Here is a 25,518-nt window from a genome sequence, read left to right as displayed (position 1 = left end):
AACTTTCAGGCACTGAATTGTAGATTTTGTACCAAAGATTAATATACGATTGAAGTAAAAGTTAATAATTTTATTTTAAAATAATTCAGGGACTCTCATCAGAAATTAAGGGGAAAGATCAGACAGCGGTTCTTAAATAAACACTGCAGCCCCGACAACTCAATCAGCTATATATCCAGAATATTAAACTCCAGCCCAGTTATAGAGGTTATTAACATCAGCAGAAATAAACCCCAACTGTCAGAATGAACATGGTTCAGTCCTGGATGTGATTACATAGAAACATAGAAGATAGGACCAGCAGTAGGCCATTCGGCCCCTTGAGCCTGCTCCGCCATATAATGAGATCATGGCTGATCATCCAAATTCAGTACCCTGTCCCTGCTTTCTCCCCATATCCCTTTAGCCTTAAGAAATCTATCTAACTCCTTCTTGAATATATTTAATGAATTGGCCTCACCTGCCTTCTGTGGTAGAGAATTCCACAGGTTCACCACTCTCTGGGTGAAGAAATTCCTCCTCATCTCAGTCCTAAATGGCTTACCCCTTATCCTTAGACTGTGACCCCTGGTTCTGGACTCCCCAACCATCGGAAACATCCTTCCTGCATCTAGTCTGTCTAATCCTGTTAGAATTTTATAAGTTTCAATGAGATCCCTCTCATTCTTCTAAACTCTGGCGAATATAAGCCTAATCGACCCAACCTCTTCTCATACGTCATTCCTGCCATCCCAGGTATCAGTCTGGTGAATCTTCGCTGCACTCCCTCCATGGCAAGAACATCCTTCCTCAGATAAGGTGACCAAAACTGCATACAATACTCAAGGTGTGGTCTCACCAAGGCCCTGTACAACTGCAGCAAGACTTCCTTGCTCCTGTACTCGAATCCTCTCGCTATGAAGGCCAACATACCATTTGCCTTCTTAACCGCCTGCTGCACCTGCATGCTTACCTTCAGCGACTGGTGCACAAGGACACCCAGGTCTCGTTGCACTTCCTCTTCTCCCAATCTATTGCCATTCAGATAGTAATCTGTCTTCCTGTTTTTGCCACCAAAGTGGATAACCTCGCATTTACCCACATTATACTGCATTTGCCATGCATCTGCCCAATCACCCAACCTGTCCAAATCGTACTGGAGTTTCTCTGCATCCTCCTCACAGCACACACGCCCACCCAGCTTTGTGTCTTCTGCAAACTTGGAGATATTACATCTAGTTCCCTCGTCTAGATCATCATTTATATATATTGTGAATAGCTGGGGTCTTAGCATCGATCCCTGCAGTACCCCACTAGTCACTGCCTGCCACTCGGAAAAAGACCCATTTATTCCAACTCTTTGCTTCCTGTCTGCCAACCAGTTCTCTATCCAAGACAGTAACTTACCCCCAATCCCACGTGCTTTAACTTTACACGCTAATCTCTTATGCGGGACATTATAGAAAGCCTTCTGAAAGTCCAAATACACCACATCCACAGGTTCTCCCTTATCTATTCTACCAGTTACATCCTCAACAAATTCCAGTAGATTAGTCAAGCATGATTTACCTTTTGTAAATCCATGTTGACTTTATCCGATCCTGTCACTGTTTTCCAAGTGCGCTGCTATTACATCTTTTATCATGGACTCCAGCATTTTCCCCACTAACAATGTCAGGCTTACCGGTCTATAATTTCCCGTTTTCTCTCTACCACCTTTCTTAAATAGTGGGGTTACATTAGCTATCCTCCATTGGAACTGTTCCAGAGTCTATAGAATTTTGGAAGATGACCAGCAATGCATCTACTATTTCTAGGGCCACTTCCTTAAGTACCCTAGGGTGTAGATTATCAGGCCCTGGGGATTTATCGGCCTTCAATCCCGTCAATTTCCCTACCACCATTTCCCTACAAATACTGATTTCATTCAATTCCTCCCTCTCATTAGACCCAATGTTCCCCGACATCTCTGGGAGGTTATTTGTGTCCTCCTTTGTGAAGACAGAGCCAAAATATGTATTTAATTGGTCTGCCATTTCTTTGTTCCCCATTATAAATTCCCCTGATTCTGACTGCAAGGGACCTACGCTTGACTTCACCAATCTTTTTTCTCTTCACATATCTATAGAAGCTTTTACGGTCAGTTTTTATGTTCCTTGCAAGCTTACTCTCACAATCTATTTTCCCCCTCTTAATTAATCCTTTTGTACTCCTTTGCTGAATCCTAAACTGCTCCCAATCCTCAGGTTTGCTGCTTTTTCTGGCCAAATTATATATCCTCTCCTTGGATCTTATGCTATCCCTAATTTCCCTTGTTAGCCACGGCTGAGTCACCTTTTTTGTTTTATTTTTTGCCAAACAGGGATGAACAAATTCTGTAGTTCATCCATGCGATCTTTAAATGTTTGCCATTGCCTATCCACCGTCAACACGTTCCCCAATCCATCCTAGCCAACTCATGCCTCATACCCTCGTAGTTTCCTTTATTTAAATTCAGGACCCTAGTCTCTGAGTCAACTAATTCACTCTCCATTTTAACGAAGAATTCTATCATATTATGATTGCTCCTCCCCAAGGGGCCTCATACAACAAGATTGCTAATTAATCCTTTCTCATTACATAATACCCAGTCTAAGATGGCCTGATCTCTAGTTGGTTCCTCGACATATTGGTCCAGGAAACCATCCCGAATACAGTCTAGGAATTCCTCCTCCACAGTATTGTTACTAATTTGGTTAGCCCAATCTATATGTAGATTAAAGTCACCCATGACAACTGCTGTGCCCTTATTGCACGCATCTCTAATTTCCCGTTTAATGCCATCCCCAACCTCAGATTAACAGCAGCAATAACAGCAGATTCCAATCCCTGCAGTCACTTGTGAACTCGCTGGTGTCTCAGCAGGTTGGATGACTGAGTGAATCCCTTCCCACACACGGAGCAGGTGAATGGCCTCTGCCCAGTGTGAACCCGCTGGTGTGTCAGCAGGTTGGATGATCGACTGAATTCCTTCCCACACACGGAGCAGGTGAACGGTCTCTCCCCAGTGTGAACTCGCTTGTGTGTCCGAAAACCGGATGAACGAGTGAATCCCTTCCCACACACGGAGCAGGTGAACGGCCTCTCCCCAGTGTGAACACGCTGGTGTGTCTGGAGACTGGACGAGCGAGTGAATCCCTTCCCACACACGGAGCAGGTGAATGGCCTCTCCCCAGTGTGAACTCGCCGGTGTGTCAGCAGGTGAGATGACTGAGTGAATCCGTTCCCACACACTGAGCAGGTGCACGGCCTCTCCCCAGTGTGAACTCGCTGGTGTAGAATGAGGTGGGATGACTGCTTGAACCTCTTCCCACAGTGAGTGCAGCTGAATGGCCTCTCGTCAGTGTGAACTCACAGATGTGTCTGGAGAATGCACGGGTGAGTGAATCCCTTCCCACACTCGGAGCAGGTGAACGGCCTCTCCCCGGTGTGACAGCGATGATGATTTTTCAGCTCAGATGGGTAATTGAATCCTTTCCCACACATGAAGCAGGTGAACAGCCTTTCCCCGGTGTGACTGCATTGATGAATTTCCAGCTCAGATGGGTAATTGAATCCCTTCCCACAGTCCCCACATTTCCAGGGTTTCTCCGTAGTGCAGGTGTCATTGTGTCTCTCCAGGTTGGACGATCAGTTGAAGCCTCGTCCACACACAGAACACGTGTACAGTTTCTCCCAGCTGTGAATGGTGTGATGCTTTTTCAGGCTGTGTAACTGGTTAAAGCTCTTTCCACAGTCAGTGCACTGGAACACTCTCACTCGGGTGTGGGGTGTCTCGGTGCTTTTCCAGTCACACTGATGTTTGAAATCTTTTCCCACAGACAGAACAGACAAAAATTTCTCCTTCCACTTTCAAAGGCCAATGATATTCAGGTCCTGATGAATGGAGTGACTCTGTCAGATCTTGACATGATGTTTGGTTTGAGTTTCCTATCTGTAAATCCTCCCCTTATAATACCCTGTAAAAGGAGTTTACAAAAGTCATCACTGAAGTACAGGCTAGAAATTCAGAACAGGCAATTCTAGTTTCTATGGAACATTCTTTCCTCTCTTGTTCCCCCAAAGCTGTAAATCCCCGTCCCACACACTCTTCCTCCTCCCTGTGCTGAAATCCAAACCCATCGCACCATCTCCAACATTTCTTTCCTCCACTCCCAGTTTTCTCCCTCCCTCTACTCTGGTTGGGTTCAGTTCTCCACCCGCGGTGTGCAGAGTGAGAATAAAATGAATGAGTCAATGATTGTCTCTCCTGGTCACTGGAAGCCCCGCCCACTCTCTGGTCCTGGCCAAGATGGCCGCGCATGCGCAGTGATCCCGCCTTGTCCATGATGGCGGCCAGTGACCCCGCTGACCCGGGCGGCCGGGCCTATCACTGCGGGGCAAACACGGGGCCTGTGGGCTCTTATTCGGGGCCTGAGGCCTACATCAGGTGTTTATTAAGCTTCCCAGCCCACCTGCGGCTCCAATTCCTCCCCGAGCCCACAATCTCCTACCGCCTCCCGGGAGCGTGTCTTCCGATTCAAACCCATCGAGACCACTCGCACTGTGCATGCTCAGAGCTTTTCCCGATCCTACGCCTGTGCACTGGGCTCCTGTAGTCATTGATAGGGCATATTCTGCCGCGCGGGGGATTCTGGGTAAACGCCCCGCCATTGAAAGCTGCAATTGGTGCACAGAACTTTTTTTAACATTTCCCCCCCCCACCGCCCCCGAGTTTGAGGCCAGAGGGGCAATAAACAAAATTAATTTTTAAAAAGCCATCGTGCGATCCTGAAATGAGCTTCCGACCACATATCCGCAGCATAACAAAGAACACCTACTTCTGCCTCCATAACATCACCCATCTCCATCTTTGCCTCAGTTCATCCGCTGCTGAAACGCTCATCCATGTCTTTGTTACCTCTAGATTTGATTATTCCAATGAACTCCTGGCTGGCCTCCCACATTCCACCCTACCTAAACTTGAGGCCATCCGAAACTCGGCTGCCCGTGTCCTAACTCGCACCAAGTCCCGTTCGCCCATCACCCATGTGCTCACTGACCTACATTGGCTCCCGGTTAAGCAGCGCCTCAATTTCAAAATTCTCATCCTTGTTTTCAAATCCCTCCATGGCCTCACCCCTCCCTATCTCTGTAATCTTCTTCAGCCCCACAACCCCCCGAGATATCTGCGCTCCTCTAATTCTGCCCCTGTGAACATCACTGATTATAATCGCTCAACCTTTGGTGGCCGCGCCTTTTGTTGCCTAGGCCCTAAGCTCTGGAATTCCCTGCCTAAACCTGCCCATCTCGCTACCTCTCTTTCCTCCTTTTAAGATGCTCCTTAAAACCTATCTCCTTGACCAAGCTTTTGATCACCTGCCCTAATTTATCCTTATGTGGATCGATGTCAATTTTTTAAATCTTAAAATACTCCTGTGCAGCACCATGGGATGTTTTACTATGTTAAAGGCACCATATAAATGCAAGTTGTTGTTGTTGTTGAAGTAGACTGGCCGCCAGTTTTCAGTTACCAACTCGTACCTCAGTCCCCGCCCAGTCTGGTGTAACTTTAAAAATTCATTCATGGGATCTGGGCGTCACTGGTAAGGCCAGAATTTATTGCCCATCCTTAATTGCCCTTGAGAAGGTGGCGGGGTGCTGCCTTCCTGAACCGCTGCAGTCTGTGTGGTGAAGGTCCTCCCACAGTGCTGTTAGGGAGGGACCCAGCGACGATGAAGGATCGGCGATATACTTCTAAGTCAGGATGGTGTGTGACTTGGAGGGGAACTTGGAGGTGGTGGTGTTCCCATGCGTCTGCTGTCCTTGTCTCTCTAGGTGGAAGAGGTCGCGGGTTTGGGAGGTGCTGCTGAAGAAGCCTTGGCGAGTTGCTGCAGTGCATCTTGTAGATGGTACACTCTGCAGCCACGGTAAGCCGGTAGTGGAGGGAGTGAATATCTAAGGTGGTGGATGGGGTGCCAATCAAGTGAGCTGCTTTGTCCTGGATGGTGTCAAGCTTCTTGAGTGTTGTTGGAGCTGCACTCATCCAGGCAAGTGGAGAGTATTCCATTACACTCCTTACTTGTGCCTTGAAGATGGTGGAAAGGCTTTTGGGAGTCAGGAGGTGAGACACTCGCTGCAGAATACCTAGCCTCTGACATGCTCTTGTTGCCACAGTATTTATGTGGCTGGTCCAGTTAAGTTTCTGGTCAATGGTGACCCCCAGGATGTTGATAGTGGGGGATTTGGCGATGATAATGCTGTTGAATGCCAAGGGGAGCTGGTTAGATTCTCGCTTGTTGGAGATAGTCATTACCTGGCACTTCTGTGGCGTGAATGTTACCTGCCACTTATCAGCCCAAGCCTGAACGTCGTCCAGGTCTCGTTGCATGCGGGCATGGACTGCTTCATTATCTGAGGAGTTGTGAATGGCACTGAACACTGTGCAGTCATCAGTGAACATCCCCATTTCTGACCTTATGTTGGAGGGAAGGTCACTGATGAAGCAGCTGAAGATGGTTGGGCCCAGGACACTGCCCTGAGGAAGTCCTGCAGTGATGTCCTGGAGCTGTGATGATTAACCTTCAACCACCACAACAATCTTCCTTTGTGTTAGGTATGACTCCAACCAGTGGAGAGTTTCCGCCCCCGCACCCCCCCCTGCCCCCCGATTCCCATTGGCTCCAGTTTTACTAGGGCTCCCTGATGCCACACTCGGTCAAATGCTGCCTTGATGTCAAGGGCAGTCACTCTCACCTCACCTCTGGAATTCAGCTCCTTTGTCCGTGTTTGGACCAAGGCTGTAATGAGGTCTGGAACTGAGTGGTCCTGGCGGAACCCAAACTGGGCATCAGTGAGCAGGTTATTGGTGAGTAAGTGCTGCTTGATAGCACTGTCAATGACACCTTGCATCACTTTGCTGATGATTGAGTGTAGACTGATGGGGCGGTAATTGGCCGGATTGGATTTGTCCTGCGTTTTGTGGACAGGACATACCTGGGCAGTTTTCCACATTGTCAGATAGATGCCAGTGTTGTAGCTGTACTAGAACAGTTTAGCTAGAGGTGGGGCTAGTTCTGGAGCACAAGTCTTCAGCACGACAGCCAGGATGTTGTTGGGGCCCATAGCCTTTGCTGTATCCAGTGCGCTCAGCCATTTCTTGATACCACATGGACACTAAACACAGTTGTAAAGGAGCCTTCTGTTCCATGCCTAGGAGCTCTGAACCATGGAAGAGAGCGGCTGGGACATATTTCTTACACACCTCAAGATTAACGTGCATGGGGACTTTGCTGTCAGTGAAGAAAGACGAGAAATCTACAACAATGTGTTGCAAACAAAGCTGATTTATTTGACATATAACCAGAATATTAAACTCCAGCCCAGTTATAGGGGTTATTGACATCAGCAGAAACAAACCCCAACTGTCAGAATGAACATGTTTCAGTCCTGGATGTGATTAACAGCAGCAATAACAGCAGAATCCAATGCTGGAAGTCACATCTGATCTTGTTGGTGTGTCACCAGGGTGGATGACCGAGTGAATCCCTTCCCACACACGGAGCAGGTGAACGGCCTCTCCCCAGTGTGAACTCGCTGATGCACCATCAAGCGGGAGGACTGAGTGAATCCCTTCCCACACACGGGACATTTAACTGGTTTCTCCCCCTTGTGAATCCACTGGTGTTCCACCAGGTTAGTGGACTGAGTGAATCCCTTGCCACACACAGGGCAGGTGAACGGCCTCTCCCCGGTGTGACTGCATTGGTGTGTCCGCAGGTGGAACGAGCGCCTAAACCTCTTGCCACAGTGAGAGCACTTGAATGGTCTCTCGTCAGTGTGAACTAACGCGTGCTTCTGCAGGCCAGATGAATTACTGAATCCCTTCCCACACACGGAGCAGGTGAATGACCTCCCCGCGGTGTGAATGTGCTGGTGTCTCAGCAGGTTGGATGTTTCTTTGAATCCCTTCCCACACACGGAGCAGATGAATGGCCTCTCCCCAGTGTGACAGCGCCGATGAGTTTCCAGCTGGGACGGGGAACCGAATCCCTTCCCACAGTCCCCACATTTACACAGTTTCTCCCTGGAGTGACTGCATTTGTGTCTTGACAGGCCCGATGATTGGTTGAAGCCTTGTCCATACACTGAGCACCTGTATGGTTTCTGCCCCCTGTGATTGGGGTTTTTTCCTTCCATATTCAAAATCTGATGATATTCAGGTCCTGGTGAATCGAGTGACTCTGTCAGATCTTGACGTAATGTTTGGTTTGAGTTTCCCATCTGTAAATCCTCCCCTTCTAATACCCTGTAAAAGGAGTTTACAAAAGTCATCACTGTAAGTGCAGGATAGAAATTCAAAATAGACAATTAAGAACATAAGAAATAGGAGCAGGAGTGGGCCATTCGGTCCTTCGAGCCTGCTCCACCATTTAATATGATCATGGCTGATCTTCTACCTCAACTCCACCTTCCCGCACGATCCCCAGATCCCTCGATTCCCTTAGTACCCTAAAATCTATCGATCCCTGTCTTAAATATACTCAATGACTGAGCAGTCACAGCCCTTTGGGGTAGAGAATTCCAAAGATTCACAACCCTTGAGTGAAGAAATTTCTCCTCATCTCAATCCTAAATGGCCGACCCTTTATTCTGAGACTCTGAGTTCAAGTGTCTATGGGACATTCTTTCCTCTCTTGTTCCCCCCAAAGGAGAGGGGAGATACAATCTGTCCCAGGAACTGTAGCAGAACAGAATTAGAGACCCTGTTCCTTTAAGGGCTTTACCCTCCCCCACTCCATGCTTTTCCTTAGTGTCTCATCCTTAAAATCCTCAGCCTTGCTTTAAATTCTCTCCATGGCCTTGCCCCTGCCAATCTCTATAATCTCCTCCAGCCCCTACAACCCTCCGAGATATCTGCGCTCCTCTAATTCCGTCCTCTTGAGCATCCCCGATTTTAATCGTTCCACCATTGGCGGCCGTGCCTTCAGCTGCAGAGGCCCGAAGCTCTAGAATTCCCTCCCGAAACCTCTCCGCCTCTCTGTCTTCCTTTAAGATGCTCCTTAAAACCAATCGCTTTGACCAAGCTTTTGGTAATGTGACCTAATATCTCCTTATGGGACTCGGTGTCAAATTTTGCTTTATAATGCTACTGTGAAATGCGTTGGGTCATTTTAATTTGTTAAAGGCGCTATATAAATACAAGTTGTTGTTGTTGTCTGAAACTAACAATAAATTCCACAGAGTGAAAAAGTAGTATTTTTACTCCCAAAGGGACAGTGGCAGCATGGATAAGAAATTGGCTAAGTGACCGGAAACAGAGAGTAGTGGTGAACGGTTGTTTTTCAGACTGGAGGAAGGTACACAGTGGTGTTCCCCAGGGGTCGGTACTAGGACCACTGCTTTACTTGATATATATTAATGACTTAGACTTGGGTGTACAGGACACAGTTTCAAAATATGCAGATGACACAAAACTTGGAAGTATAGTGAACAGTGAGGAGGATAGTGATAGACTTCAAGAGGACATAGACAGGCTGGTGGAATGGGCGGACACGTGGCAGATAAAATTTAACACAGAAAAGTGCGAATGGTACATTTTGGTAGGAAGAATGAGGAGAGGTAATATAAACTAAAGGGTACAATTCTAAAGTGGGTGCATGAACAGAGAGACCTGGGGGTATGTGTGCACAAATCGTTGAAGGTGGCAGGGCAGGTTGAGAAAGTGGTTAAAAAAGCATACGGGATAAATAGAGGCATAGAGTCTAAAAGCAAGGAAGTTATGGTGAACCTTTATAAAACACTGGCTCGGCCTCAACTGGAGTATTGTGTCCAATTCTGGGCACCGCACTTTAGGAAGGATGTGAAGGCCTTAGAGATGGTGCAGAAAAGATTTACAAGAATGGTTCCAGGGATGAGGGACTTCAGTTACGTGGATAGACTGGAGAAGCTGGGATGGTTCTCCTTGGAGCAGAGAAGGTTGGGAGGAGATTTGATAGAGGTGTTCAAAATCATGAGGGTTCTGGACAGAGTAGATAGAGAGAAACTGTTCCCATTGGCGGAAGGGTTGAGAACCAGAGGACACAGATTTAAGGGGATTGGCAGAAGAACCAAATGCGACATGAGGAAAAACTATTTTACGCAGCGAATGGTTAGGATCTGGAATGCACTGCCTGAAAGGGTGGTGGAGGCAGATTCAATCACGGCTTTCAAAAGGGAATTGGATAAGTACCTGAAGTAAAGAAATTTGCAGGGTTACGGGGAAAGGGCGGGGAGTGGGACTCACTGAAGTGGTCTTGCAGAGAGCCGGCATGGGCTCGATGGGCCGAATGGCCTCCTTCTGTGCTATAACCATTCTATGATTCTGTAAAATATCAGGAAGTTTGTGTCACAGAAGCACGGGGTTTATCTACTTTTATTCATGAATTTAAAAAGTCTGTATTAAAACCTGAGCCAGTGTGTTGTGAGACAAAGAGCCTTGTGTCCAATAAGGGGAATAAAGGCCCACAGCCTCCCCTGGCCCCGGGCCCTGAACAAGGGACTGGAGAAATAAAAACAGAAAATGCTGGAAATACTCAGCAGGTCAGGCAGCATCTGTGAAGAGAGAAACAGAGTTAACGTTTCAGGTCGATGACCTTTCGTCAGAACTGGAAAAAAGCAGGAAATGGAACAGATTTTTAAGCAAGTGAAGAGGCTGGGAAAGGGGGAGGGGATGAAAGAACAAAAGGGAAGGTCTGTGAGAGGATGGAAGGCGGGAGCGGTTAAGAGACATTAACAGACATTCAAGGCAAAAGGGGATGGTAATGGGACAGGTTAAGAAACAAAGGATGGCTCTAGATGAAGTGTGAATTGCGCTGACAGAATGAAAGACAGCTGCCATGTGGGAGAGAAGAAAAAAGGACACAGACAAAAAGTGGGGATAAAAATATATATATATATATATCATAGGGGCCGAGGTTATGATCTGAGATTGTTGAACTCTATGTTGAGTCCGGAAGGCTGTAAAGTGCCTAATCGGAAGATGAGGTGCTGTTCCTCGAGTTTACGTTGAGCTTCCGTGGAACAATGCAAGAGGCCAAGGACGGTGAGGCCCGAGTGGGAATGGAGCGGTGAATTAAAGTGACAGGTGACCGGAAGCTCGGGGTCCCCCTTACGGACTGAACGGAGGTGTTCCTCAAAGCGGTCACCCAATCTGCGTTGGGTCTCCCCAATGTAGAGGAGACCACATCGTGAGCAGCGAATACAGTATACCAATTTGCGAGAAGGGGAACCAGTGAGTGTAGAACTGCACCCAGCCAGAGTCAGCACCTTCAGGGAAGGAGAGGGAGGGGAACCAGTGAGTGTAGAACTGAACCCAGCCAGAGTCAGCACCTTCAGGGGAGGAGAGGGAGGGGGGCCAGTGAGTGTAGAACTGAACCCAGCCAGAGTCAGCACCTTCAGGGGAGGAGAGGGAGGGGAACCAGTGAGTGTAGGACTGAACCCAGCCAGAGTCAGCACCTTCAGGGGAGGAGAGGGAGGGGAACCAGTGAGTGCAGAACTGAACCCAGCCAGAGTCAGCACCTTCAGGGGAGGAGAGCGAGGGGGGCCAGTGAGTGTAGAACTGAACCCAGCCAGAGTCAGCACCTTCAGGGGAGGAGAGCGAGGGGGGCCAATGAGTGTAGAACTGAACCCAGCCAGAGTCAACACCTTCAGGGGAGGAGAGGGAGGGGAACCAGTGAGTGTAGAACTGCACCCAGCCAGAGTCAGCACCTTCAGGGGAGGAGAGGGAGGGGAACCAGTGAGTGTAGAACTGAACCCAGCCAGAGTCAGCACCTTCAGGGGAGGAGAGGGAGGGGAACCAGTGAGTGTAGAACTGAACCCAGCCAGAGTCAGCACCTTCAGGGGAGGAGAGGGGGGGGAACCAGTGAGTGTAGAACTGCACCCAGCCAGAGTCAACTCTTCAGGGCAGGAGAGTGAGGGGAACCAGTGAGTGTAGAACTGAACCCAGCCAGAGTCAACACCTTAAGGGGAGGAGTGGGAGGGGAACCAGTGAGTGTAGAACTGCACCCAGCCAGAGTCAGCACCTTCAGGGGAGGAGAGGGAGGGGAACCAGTGAGTGTAGAACTGAACCCAGCCAGAGTCAGCACCTTCAGGGGAGGGAGAAAAGTCGACCTAAAGGAAAAATGTTGGAGATGGTGCGATGGGTTTGGATTTCAGCACAGGGAGGAGGGAGAGTGTGTGGGACAGGGATTTACTGCTTTCAGAGAAGCAGTGACGAGATAATGCTCCATTAGAACTAGAATTGTCTGTTCTGAATTTCTATCCTACTTACAGTGATGACTTTTGTAAACTCCTTTTACAGGGTATTAGAAGGGGAGGATTTACAGACGGGAAACTCAAACAAAACATCACGTCAAGATCCGACAGTCACTCGATTCATCAGGACCTGAATATCATCGGCCTTTGAATGTGGAAGGAGGAATGTTTGTCTGTTCTGTCTGTGGGAAAAGATTTCAAACATCAGTGTGACTGGAAAAGCACCGAGACACCCACACCCGAGTGAGAGTGTTCCAGTGCACTGACTGTGGAAAGAGCTTTAACCAGTTACACAGCCTGAAAAAACATCGCACCGTTCACAGCAGGGAGAAACCGTACACGTGTTCTGTATGTGGGCGAGGCTTCAACCGATTGTCCAACCTGGAGAGACACAAGGACACCCGCACCATGGAGAAACCGTGGAAATGTGGGGATTGTGGGAAGCGATTCAATTACCCCTGTGAGCTGGAAATTCATCGATGCCTTCACACTGGGGAGAGACCGTTCACCTGCTCCGAGTGTGGGAAGGGATTCACTCGTTCATCCAACCTACTGAAACACCAGCGAGTTCACAAGTGACTGCAGGGGTTGGATTCTGCTGTTCTTGCTGCTGTTAATCACATCCAGGACTGAACCATGTTCATTCTGACAGTTGAGGTTTGTTTCAGCTGATGTTAGTAACCCCTATAACTAGGCTGGAGTTTAATCTGTATCAATGTCAAATAAATGAGCTTTGTTTCCCACACACGCAGTGTGTCGAGTCCTTGATATCTCAACAATAAGACGAGCTGATTAAGGACTTGTTACACACTGAGTGGAATCCACCTGTGAACTGAGTTCCCACAACTTGTTAAAAGATGGATCTACAAGGCCCCCGAAATTCGGGTCTCCACGGGTGAGTACACATGGGGTACTCACCCGTAGGCCCAATGGAAGTGCTGGTTTCCTGCATGCACTGCGCATGCGCGGGAAACCGGCACTTCCGTTCCCCTGAACGAAGGGGTTCAGAGGTCGAACGCGTGCACGGGAGAGGCTGCTCGTGTGCATCAAACTTAGGATGTTTTGCAGGTTTTCCCAGGAGGATAAGTCTGCAGAAGTTAGACATGTAAAAAGCAGGCGTAAGGCCTGCTTTTTACAAGGTAAGTGGTGAATTAATTAAAATGTAAACATTTTTTCCACAGGTTTATTATTTTTAAATACTTTAAAGCAAGGTAAGTTTATTTTTAGCCCCGTTAGAAAATAAAATTACTTTTTTCAAAAATTTAAATTATTGTTTCAAATAGTTATTTCATGTAATTTATAGTTTATTTAAAAAATGTGATTTAAAAAAAAAATTATTTGAAGATTTAGTGCTATTTTGGGGACGTAGTATTTATAAGTTTTGACAGCTCTTCCTGTCAATCTTATAAATGGAGCATTCCCTGCTCCGATTGGCTCTCCATGGCCCACATCGTGAGCAGCGAATACAGTATACCAATTTACGAGAAGGGGAACCAGTGAGTGTAGAACTGAACCCAGCCAGAGTCAGCAACTTCAGGAGAGCAGAGAGAGGGGAACCAGTGAGTGTAGAACTGAACCCAGCCAGAGTCAGCAACTTCAGCAGAGGAGAGAGAGGGGAACCAGTGAGTGTAGAACTGAACCCAGCCAGAGTCAGCACCTTCAGGGGAGGAGAGGGAGGGGAACCAGTGAGTGTAGAACTGAACCCAGCCAGAGTCAGCACCTTCAGGGGAGGAGAGGGAGGGGAACCAGTGAGTGCAGAACTGAACCCAGCCAGAGTCAGCACCTGACGCATTGAACTAACTGCGCCCCTGGGATACGCAAGCACTGCGCGCCAGCAGCTGGAGCAGGCCCCGGATCGGAATTCCAAGGGGGCCCACAGCTCAACGGCCGGCGCACTAGGTAAGTGCAGGTCGGGGGCTTGCACACGTGGGAAGCCCCCGACCTGAATTTCTGGGCCAAGATGTCGAGGTCTGACAGGACAGAAAATTCTATTATGTCACAGAGTCCACTTCAATCCTCCAGGGCAGTGAGTCCCTGTAATATTGGATTTTAACCTATGGGAAATATTCTGATAATCTGTTATTGTCACGGGGCAAAGCAGCCTTGTTACTTGAACATCAGTTTAATCAAACTCAATGGGCAATCCAATCTCCAAAGGGAAACGTCTCCTTAAAGCTGAAGGTGTCGGCAGTTCTGCAGCTCATTTCTCAGTGTGAGCGTGTCAGAGTGAAAAGCTTTAGCAACAGCCGATGTTTCACAAAGGGAGACCTCACCAGACCAAAGGCCATTGGTGGAGTTTAATGGGCTGTTTGTGTCACTGGGCTACAGGAGGCCATTTTTAACCGAAGGAAAACTGGTCACAGCAAACAGAGAGTTTAACAGACTGTCCCTGGTCCACTCGAACCCCCACCTTCTCTCTCACTCGCTATTTATGGGCACTGCTGCAGTAATTGCTCCTCTGACCTTTCCTCTCTTGTACCTCCTACACCCCTAAGACACGGCCCGACACAATCTCCCTCCCCCTACATCCTCACTGTGCTGGAATCCACACCAGTCTCCCCATCTGCTCCTTGTTCTCTCCCTGGATCCTAAAACTACTGAACTCACTCTTCCCCTCCTGAAGTCTACAGGCTCTAAAACTGAAGCTTGGTGTCCCTCAGTCCCGACTCCTTGATTTACCTCCCCTTCTCTCCTCCTCTTTCCCCCTTGGTTGTGTTCCACACTCTGGGCCTTGGGCCTTCCCCGGGGATTCTCAGTATGAACAGGTGGGATGTGTTTGGAGACAGGGTGTCCCGGCTCTCCACCTTTAAAGGGACAAGGAGACGCCCAGCTGGGCTGAATGGCCCTGCTTTATGACATCACTGCAGTGCCTAGCAACCAGCCTCCCTGAGCCCTGCTCATTATGGGCTGGGTTTAGCTCAGTGCTGTTACAGGAAGGGAAACAGGAGCAGGATTCACCCCGTGTGGAGCCCAGGATTAATGGGGAGAGGTACAGGATCAATTTATACCTTATTGAGTGAGAAATGTCATTGTCCCGGACACTCCCTGTCCCTCGGTATCTGTGACGGGGAGTGGCTGATGGGTTTACTCTGTATCTAACCCGTGCTGTACCCGACTGGAGAGTGTCTGATGCTGACACTAGGGGCTCAGCTCCACGAGCACAACATTTAACCCAAAGATGATCTGATAAACCCATCAGCTTCTCCCCTGGACACAGGTCCTGAGGGACAGGGAGTGTCTCTGATATTTTGGTCAGAGTCGTTGATCAAGTTTAAACACCTCACTCACATCTCCTCTCACCCTGCTTTGTTCTAATGAGAAGTGCCCCAGTTTCTCTCGTCTCTCCTCCTGGGAAAGAGAAGTTCGCCTCAGTTAGAAACTCAAACAGGTGCTTCACTGCAGACAGGTCATCATGAGGAAACATTTCTTTACCCAGCGAGTTATTATGATCTGAAATGCACTGCCTGAAAGGGTGGAGGAAGCAGATTCACGAGTAACTTTCAAAATGGAATTGGATAAATATTTGAAGGGAAAACATTTACCGGGATATGGGGAAAGAGCAAGGGAGTGGGACTAATTGGATAGCTCTCCCAAAGAGCTGGCACAAGCATGATGGGCCGAATGGCTGCCTTTTGTGCTGTATCATTCTATGATTCTGATAACTAAAGCCTCTCATCCGTGGTATAACCTCAGTGAATTTATTCTGCAGCCTCTCTGTGGCCCCAACATCCTTCCCAGTGTAAGAGTCCCCAAACTTATTCTAACTGCAGCCGAACTGATGGTTTTGTTTTCTACGCCCCATTTATAAAAAACCTCGGGTAACATTTTTAAACCACTTTATAAACTTATCCTCCAACTTTTAAAGATTTGTGTATCTGATCTCCCTGTAGATTTTGCGCCTGCGCTCACTCTGAGGTCGAACTCCAAACCATCGTTAACACCTTCACCGAAGCGTACGAGAACATGGGCCTTACACTAAACATCCGTAAGACAAAGGTCCTCTACCAACCTGCCCCCGCCACACAGTACTGCCCCCTGATTATCAAAATCCATGACAAGGCCTTGGACAACGTGGACCACTTTCCATACCTCAGGAGCCTACTGTCAACAAGGGCAGACGTCGATGACGAAGTCCAACACCGCCTTCAGTGTGCCAGTGCAGCCTTTGGTCACCTGAGGAAGAGAGTGTTTGAAGACCAGGACCTCAAACCTGGCACCAAGCTCATGGTCTACAGAGCAGTAGTAATACCCGCCCTCCTGTATGCCTCAGAGAGATGGACCATGTACAACCGGCACCTCAAAGCACTGGAGAGGTACCACCAACGCTGCCTCCGCAAGATCCTGCAAATCCATTGGCAGGATAGGCGCACCAACATCAGTGTTCTCGTTCAGGCCAACATCCCTAGAATATATCCTCTGGTTCTTGACCGTTCCGCCAATGGGAACAGTTTCTCTCTCTCTACTCTGTCTGGACCCCTCATGATTTTGAACACCTCTATCAGATCTCCTCCCAACCTTCTCTGCTCAAAGGAGAACAACCCCAGCTTCTCCAGTCTATCCACGTAACTGAAGTCCCTCATCCCTGGAACCATTCTTGTAAATCTTTTCTGCACCATCTCTGAGGCTTTCACATCCTTCCTAAAGTGCGGGGCCCAGAATTGGACACAATACTCCAGCTGAGGCCGAGCCAGTGTTTTATGAAGGTTCATCATAACTTCCTTGCTTTTGTACTCTGTGCCTTCCTTGCTTTTGTTGCCTCTTGTTGCTGGCTCCAGGCACTGGAGCGGTTCCTGTGTGTTCAGCTCTCAGCTGCAGTCAGTACCTGGGCCGGGCTCAGCACTTTACCCAGCACATCTCTGTCCATGTTGTCATACTTGACACGGAGGGGCTGCGCAGGCTTCTCATCCACCTCGGTCAGGGCGAGAGGTCCCGACCACTCGTGAGCTACACTGTAGAAAGTTGAGATACCAAAAATAGTGGGGAACCAAGGGGCTAATGAGAGTGAGAAACTTAAAGTAATTAATATCAGTCACGAAAAAGTACTTGAGAAAGTAATGGGACTAAAAGCCGACAAATCCCCTGGACCTGACAGCCTACATCCGAGGGTTCTAAAAGAGGTGGCTGCAGAGATAGTGGATGCATTGGTCGTGATCTTCCAAAATTCACTAGATTCTGGAAAGATCCTCGTGGAATGGAAGGTAGAGTGGATACAGAGAGAATGATTCCACTTGTGGGGAAGAGCATAACCAGAGGCCATCAATATAAGACAGTCACCAAGAAATCCAATAGAGAATTCAGAAGAAACTTCTTTACCCAGAGAGTGGTGAGAATGTGGAACTCACTACCACAGGGAGTGGTTGAAGCGAACAGTATCGATGCATTTAAGGGGAGGCTGGGCAAGCAGATGAGGGAGAAGGGAATAGAGGGTTATGCTGATAGATTTAGATGAGGAAAGACGGTACGAGGCTCGTGTGGAGCATAAAAGCCGGCATGGACTGGTTGGGTCGAATAGACTGTTTCTGTGCCTGACCAGTCACCATTTCTCCACCATTTACAGACGCTCCCTGACCAGTCTCCATTTCTCCTCCATTTACAGACGCTCCCTGACCAGTCACCATTTCACCTCCATTTACAGACGCTCTCTGACCAGTTCCCATTATCCTCCATTTACAGACGCTCCCTGACCAGTCACCATTTCTCCTCCATTTACAGCCGCTCCCTGACCAGTCACCATTTCTCCTCCATTTACAGATGCTCCCTGACCAGTCACCATTTCTCCTCCATTTCCAGACGCTCCCTGACTGCCTGTCTGTCCCGGAGTTTGGTGCGGGGGCCCCTTTGCTGAGGGCGCAGGCGGGTGGATAATGTTCACTGTTTTTATAATCAGGCCTGGGGCTGCACTCGGTGCAGTGAGGAAGGAAATGCAGTGGATGTTGTGTAGATGGATTGTCAAAAGGTGTTTGATAAGGTGACGGACAGGAGGCTTGTTGATCAAATTAAGGCTCACGGTATTAAAGGGAGTGGGGCAGCGTGGATAGGAAGTTGGGTAAAGGGCAGAAAACAGAGACTAGTGGATAATGGATGTTCTTCAGACTGGAGATGTGTGAGGTAATAGATTTAGGAGGAAGAAAAACATAGGAAATGTACATGAAATGGTAAAACTTTGAAAGGAGTGGAGGAGCAGAGAGACTTAGGGTGTAAGGTTCTAGCTAATGCCTCGTCTTATTAACTTGCAGGTTCAAACACTCCCAGAGCAGGTACAGCACGGGTTAGATACAGAGTAAAGCTCCCTCTTCACTGTCCCATCAAACACTCCTAGGGCAGGTACAGCACGGGTTAGATCCAGAGTAAAGCTCCCTCTACACTGTCCCATCAAACACTCCCAGGGCAGGTACAGCACGGGTTACAGTCCAAGTAAAGATCCCTCTGTGATTCTGCAATTATTTACACAGGAGATCCCCAGTATCCACATTCCTGATTATCCAGCAGAATTTTCACAGGGATAAACCCTGCAAGAGATTTCACTGCATTGACACTAATCTCCTGTGTGATATACTCGCTGGAGTTTAGAAGAATGAGAGGTGATCTCATTGAAACATACAAGATTCTGATGGGGATTGACAGGGTAGATGCTGAGAGGTTGTTTCCCCTGGCTGGAGAGTCTAGAACTAGGGGGCATAGGGGGAGAAATTGGGTGAGTAGCGCCACCTGTTAGCGCCTAAAGAGGCAGCCACTGGCTGTGCCTCCCGCGATATTCAGGAGGGGCACTAATGGTGGCGTTAGCCTGTTGCGCTGTGCCGCCTCCTCGTCTGATATAAACCAACCCCACAGTCACTGACACCAATCTCCTCCTGTCTGATATAAACCAACCCCACAGTCACTGACACCAATCTCCTCCTGTCTGATATAAACCAACCCCACAGTCACTGACACCAATCTCCTCCTGTCTGATATAAACCAACCCCACAGTCACTAACACCAATCTCCTCCTGTCTGATATAAACCAACCCCACAGTCACTGACACCAATCTCCTCCTGTCTGATATAAACCAACCCCACAGTCACTGACACCAATCTCCTCCTGACTGATATAAACCAACCCCACAGTCACTGACACCAATCTCCTCCCGTCTGATATAAACCAACCCCACAGTCACTGACACCAATCTCCTCCTGTCTGATATAAACCAACCCCACAGTCACTGACACCAATCTCCTGTCTGATATAAACCAACCCCACAGTCACTGACACCAATCTCCTCCTGTCTGATATAAACCAACCCCACAGTCACTGAGACCAATCTCCTCCTGTCTGATATAAACCAACCCCACAGTCACTGACACCAATCTCCTCCCGTCTGATATAAACCAACCCGTCACTGACACCAATCTCCTCCTGTCTGATATAAACCAACCCCAGTCACTGACACCAATCTCCTCCTGTCTGATATAAACCAACCCCAGTCACTGACACCAATCTCCTCCTGTCTGATATAAACCAACCCCACAGTCACTGAGACCAATCTCCTCCTGTCTGATATAAACCAACCCCACAGTCACTGACACCAATCTCCTCCTGTCTGATATAAACCAACCCCACAGTCACTGACACCAATCTCCTCCTGTCTGATATAAACCAACCCCAGTCACTGACACCAATCTCCTCCTGTCTGATATAAACCAACCCCACAGTCACTGAGACCAATCTCCTCCTGTCTGATATAAACCAACCCCACAGTCACTGACACCAATCTCTCCCTGTCTGATATAAACCAACCCCATAGGCCCAGGAAGATTAAACTCAGCCCATTACTTGGATTGGACTTGTCTCCATTCCCATGCCGAGGGGATTGCTGTACCAGACGGGAGGGGCAACATTTGGGTCTCTCGATTCTCCACCAATTCCCATTCCCCTTCTTTCTGGTGGATAATGGAGGTGCCACTGTGTGTAATGTGCAAGTCAGTAAGAATTGTCAGCGAGGATTAATCAGCTGTTTCTAATTGGAGATGTTAATCAGTGGAGCCTTTCAGACACTGAATTGCAGATTTTGTGCGACAAATCAATTTAGGATTGAAGTAAAATGTATAATTTTATTGTGAAACAATTTCTGACGAGAGTTCCTGAATTAAGGGGAACAATCACAGACAGCGATTCTTGAAGGGACACTGCAGCCCCGAGAATACAATCAGCTATATATCCAGAATATTAATCTCCAGCCCAGTTATAGGGATAGTAACATCAGCAGAAACAAACTCCGACTGTCAGAATGAACATGGTTCAGTCCTGGATGTGATTAACAGCAGAATCCAAACCCTGCCGTCACTTGTGAACTCGATGGTGTGTCAGCAGGGTGGATGACTGAGCGAATCCCTTCCCACACACGGAGCAGGTGAACGGCCTCTCCCCAGTGTGAACTCGCTGGTGTGACAGCAAGTTGGATGACTCAGTGAATCCCTTCCCACACACTGAGCATGTGAATGGCCTCTCCCCAGTATGAACTCGCTGGTGTGCCAGAAGGCCAGATAATTGAGCGAATCCCTTCCCACACACAGAGCAGGTGAACGGCCTCTCCCCAGTGTGAACTCGCTGGTGTCTCAGCAGGTGGGATGATTGAGTGAATCCCTTCTCACACACGGAGCAGGTGAACGGTCTCGCTCCAGTGTGACTGCGTTGATGTTTTTCCACCTCAGACGGGCATTTGAATCCCTTCCCACAGTCCCCACATTTCCACGGTTTCTCCATGGTGCGGGTGTCCTTGTGTCTCTCCAGGTTGGGTGATCAGTTGAAGCCTCTTTCACACATAGAACACGTGTACAGTTTCTCCCCGCTGTGAATGGTGCAATGTTTTTTCAGGCTGTGTACCTGGTTAAAACATTTCTCCTTCCACATTCAAAGGCCGATGATATTCAGGTCCTGATGAATCGAGTGACTGTCAGATCTTGATGTGATATTTGGTTTGAGTTTCCCGTCTGTAAATCACAGAATCACAGAATCACAGAAACCCCACAGTGCAGATAGAGGCCATTTCGGCCCATCGAGCCTGCACCGACACATATCCCACCCGATCCCCATAACCCCTACACCAACACATATCCCACCCTATCCCTGTAACCCCACGTATTTAATCCCCCTAACACTAAGGGTCAATTTATCATAGCCAATCAACCTAACCCGCACACCCTTCTAATACCCTGTAAAAGGAGTTTACAAAAGTCATCACTGTAAGTATAGGATAGAAATTCAGAACAGACAATTCTAGTTTGTATGAAACATTCTTTCCTCCCTTGTTCCCCTAAAGCAGTAAATCCCCGTCCCACACACTCTCCCTCCTCCCTGTGCTGAAATCCAAACCCATCGCACCATCTCCAACATTTTTCCTTTCAGTTGACTTTTCTCCCTCCCCTGAAGGTGCTGACTCTGGCTGGGTTCAAGTCCACACTCACTGGCTCCCCTCCCTCTCCTCCCCTGAAGGTGCTGACTCTGGCTGGGTTCAAGTCTACACTCACTGGCTCCCCTCCCTCTCCTCCCCTGAAGGTGCTGACTCTGGCTGGGTTCAGTTCTACACTCACTGGTTCCCCTCTCTCTCCTCCCCTGAAGGTGCTGACTCTGGTTGGGTTCAGTTCTACACTCACTGGTTCCCCTCCCTCTCCTTCCCTGAAGGTGCTGACTCTAGCTGGGTTCAGTTCTACACTCACTGGTTCCCCTCCCTCTCCTTCCCTGAAGGTGCTGACTCTAGCTGGGTTCAGTTCTACACTCACTGGTTCCTCTCCCTCTCCTCTCCTGAAGGTGCTGGGTTCAGTTCTACACTAGTACAACAATAAAATACTGAAGCTGCTGGAAACCTGAAATAAAACAGAAAATACTGGAAATACTCAGGCAGCATCTGTGGAGACAGAAAGAGTTAACATTTCAGGTCAATGACGTTTCATCAGAACTGGAAAAAGTTAGAAATGTAACAGGTTTTAAACAGGTGCAGAGGCAAGGAGAGGGGGAGGAAAGAACAAAGGGAAGGTCTGGGATAGGGTGGAAGGCAAGAGTGATTGAATGGGATGATGTTGCAAGACAAAAGCAGCACGGTGGCATAGTGGTTAGCACTGTTGCCTCACAGCGCCAGAGACCCGGGTTCGAATCCGGCCTCGGGTGACTGTCTGTGTGGAGTTTGCACATTCTCCCCGTGTTTGCGTGGGTTTTCTCCGGGTGCTCCGGTTTCCTCCCACAGTCCAAAGATGTGTGGGTTAGGTTGATTGGCTATGATAAATTGACCCTTAGTGTTAGGGGGATTAAATACGTGGGGTTACAAGGATAGGGTGGGATATGTGTTGGTGTAGGGGTTACGGGGATCGGGTGGGATGTGTGTCGGTGCAGGCTCGATGGGCCGAAATGGCCTCTATCTGCACTGTGGGGCTTCTGTGATTCTGTGAAAAGGAGATGGTAATGGGACAAGAAACAAAAGATGGGTCTAGAGGAGGTGTAAATGGGAATAGCAGAATCATTACCAACAGCTGCTGTACTAAACAATGGGAGCGGAGGCTATGATCTGAAATTATTGAACTTAATGTTGAGTCCGGAAGGCAGTAAAGTGCCTAATCGAAAGGTGAAATGCTGTTCCTCGAGCTTACATAGAACTTCATTAAAACAGTGGAGGAGGCTGAGGACAGAGAGGTCAGAGAGGGACTGGAGCGGAGAATTAAAATGGCAAGAGACTGGAAACTCGGGATCACCCAATCTGCGTTTGGTCTCCCCAATGTAGAGGAGACCGCATCATGAGCAGTGACTATAGTATACTAAATTGAAAGAAGTACAAGTAAATCGCTGTTTCACCTGGAAGGAGTGTTTGAGGGCCTGGACAGTGGGAAGGGAGGAGGTGGAAGGGCAATTGTTGCATCTCCTATTGTAATGTAGGAACTGCGGCAGCCAATTTGCACACAGCAAGCTCCCACAAACAACAATGTGATAATGACCAGATAATCTATTTTAGTGATGTTGATTGAGGGATAAATATTGGCCAGGACACTGGGGAGAACTCCCGTGCTCTTCTTCGAAATAGTGCCATGGGATTTTTTAAGTCCACCTGAGACCACACAGGGCCTCGGTTTAATGTCTCATCCGAAAGACGGCACCTCTGACAGTGCAGCACTCCCTCAGCACTGCACTGGAGTGCCAGCCTAGATTTTTGTTCTCAAGTCTCTGAGTACATGGGGCCTAAATCTGGGACCCTTCTGTTACAATTCTGTGGGATGTAAACCGTAACCCCGACACTTACCAGCGCCTTCAGGAGAGACCGTGGGAAACTCACTGTGTGCAGAGTGAGAATAAAATCAATGAGTCAATGATTGTCTCTCCCAGTCACTGGGACCCTGAAGCCGCGCCCACTCTCTGTTCCTTAACTAAGATGGCGTCCCAAGCTCGGCGCTACTTGGTAAATCATGATGGCGACGCACAAAACCTCCCGCTTTCCCTTACAAAGATGGCGGCCGTTAACCTGGGTCTGTTTTCAGGAAAAAGCCCGGGAGCTGTTGGTTATTATTGTGGGCTTGCGGCCTACCCTAGCTGTTGATGAAGCCTTTCCCCTCTACCCGCCAGCTCCATTACTGCCCCGCGCCTCGCCGCCTCGTACCCGCTGCAGAATCACGGTCCCGACATCCCGACGCGGACCGCCTGCAGCCTCTGCCTGTCTCCCGTACACCGCACTGCGCATGCTCCAAACACTGCCCGGAACAGCGCCTGCGCACTGCGCTGCTGTCGTCTGGGTGCGGCACATTCCCCACCGCCCGGAATGCTGGGTAAAAGCCCCATATTAGTGACCAGAACATGATTTACTGTGATTGGATTGAGGACTGAACCATGTTCATTCTAGCAGTTATGGTTCGTTTCTGATAATCTTAATAACCCCGATAACTGGCTGGAGATTAATATTCTTTATAAATATTAAAAATAAATATTTTTTTAAATAAATATTTAATAAATCATCTTTGTTTCAACCGTAGTGTGTCGAACATTTGATTTCTCCATGATAAGAGGAGAAGCCTAATTGATGTTCTGTTACCAACTGTAACCGGCCTTTTCTTACTCTGGATTATTTCAGTTCTCATCTAATTCGCCTTCTACCACATCAAATCCCAAGCTTGTTCCGTTTGAGTACACGGCTTGTGGGTGTCATAGACTGAACTGCAATGTCTCACTGTACACTCATCTGAAGTTCCTTTGAGCCACCCCTTTATAGAGCTATCTTGCATAACATTTGAAATCAGTTATTTTCTGTATAATTTAACCTTTTTTGATCCGATTTAGTATAAATCCTGCACACATATTGCATACTAGCTGGAGTGCCCGGTGGTGCCAAGGCTTTTTTGAGGGCAGGTTGTTGTTGGAAGAGAGAGAGAGAGCGACTGGGGGGAAGAGAGAGAGTGACTGGGGGAAGAGAGAGTGTGACTGGGGGGAAGAGAGAGAGCGACTGGGGGGAAGAGAGAGAGCGACTGGGGGGAAGAGAGAGAGCGACTGGGGGGAAGAGAGAGAGCGACTGGGGGGAGAAGAGAGAGAGAGAGACTGGGGGAGAAGAGAGAGAGAGAGACTGGGGGAGAGAGAGAAACTGGGGGAGAGAGAGAGAGAGACTGGGGGAGAGAGAGAGAGAGACTGGGGAGAGAGAGAGAGAGAGAGACTGGGGAGAGAGAGAGCGAGAGAGACTGGGAGAGAGAGAGAGAGAGAGAGACTGGGGAGAGAGAGAGACTGGGGAGAGAGAGAGAGAGACTGGGGGAGAGAGAGAGAGAGACTGGGGGAGAGAGAGAGAGAGACGGGGGAGAGAGAGACTGGGGGGGAGAGACTGGGGGGAGAGAAGACTGGGGGAGAGAGAGACTGGGGGTGAGAGAGGGTGGGGAGAGAGAGGGGGGAGAGAGAGAGGGGGGAGAGAGAGAGGGGGAGAGAGAGAAGGGGAGGGAGGGGCAGAGAGAGAGAGGGAGGGAGGGGGCAGAGAGAGAGGGGAAGGGAGGGGGCAGAGAGAGAGGGGGAGGGAGGGAGGAGGGGGAGGGAGGGAAGGGAAGGGGGAGGGAGGGAGAGGGAGGGAGGGAGGGGGCAGAGAGATGGGGAGAGAGGGTGAGGGAGGGGGTGGGGAGAGAGGGGGAGGGGGGGGCGGGGAGAGAGGGGGCAGAGAGAGAGGGGGAGAGGGGGGGAGAGAGGGGGAGGGAGAGAGGGGGAGGGAGGGGGCAGAGAGAGAGGGGGAGAGAGACAGG

At 48.9% G+C, this 25,518-nt stretch overlaps 2 protein-coding genes and 1 pseudogene across 2 annotated transcripts in view; all 3 read right to left on the bottom strand.

Moving 5' to 3' along the window:
- Window positions 1-2,794: 2,794 nt before the first annotated feature.
- On the bottom strand, window positions 2,795-4,569 carry LOC147118831 (uncharacterized; annotated as a pseudogene).
- A 2,756-nt stretch (window positions 4,570-7,325) lies between these two features.
- LOC147118830 (uncharacterized) lies at window positions 7,326-8,355 on the bottom strand. The gene has a single exon (XM_085984628.1). It carries the CDS (start codon window positions 8,329-8,331, stop codon window positions 7,495-7,497), a length of 837 nt encoding a protein of 278 aa, XP_085840754.1. The 5' UTR covers window positions 8,332-8,355; the 3' UTR covers window positions 7,326-7,494.
- Window positions 8,356-20,373: 12,018 nt separating this feature from the next.
- Window positions 20,374-25,518, bottom strand: part of LOC147118825 (uncharacterized) — a 165,548-nt gene continuing 160,403 nt past the window's right edge. Inside the window, exon 9 of the mRNA XM_085983978.1 lies at window positions 20,374-21,055. Coding sequence (XP_085840104.1) covers window positions 20,612-21,055 — 444 coding nt within the window. The 3' untranslated portion in view covers window positions 20,374-20,611. The remainder of the gene's footprint in view (window positions 21,056-25,518) is intronic.

This window comes from Somniosus microcephalus, chromosome 4 (assembly GCF_052327205.1).
Source record: "Somniosus microcephalus isolate GS21.2 chromosome 4, FLI_Smic_1.0, whole genome shotgun sequence".
Taxonomy (NCBI): Eukaryota; Metazoa; Chordata; class Chondrichthyes; order Squaliformes; family Somniosidae; genus Somniosus; species Somniosus microcephalus.
The sequence above is the reverse complement of the archived record's forward strand: the minus strand, read 5'-3'. Positions and strand labels throughout refer to the sequence as shown.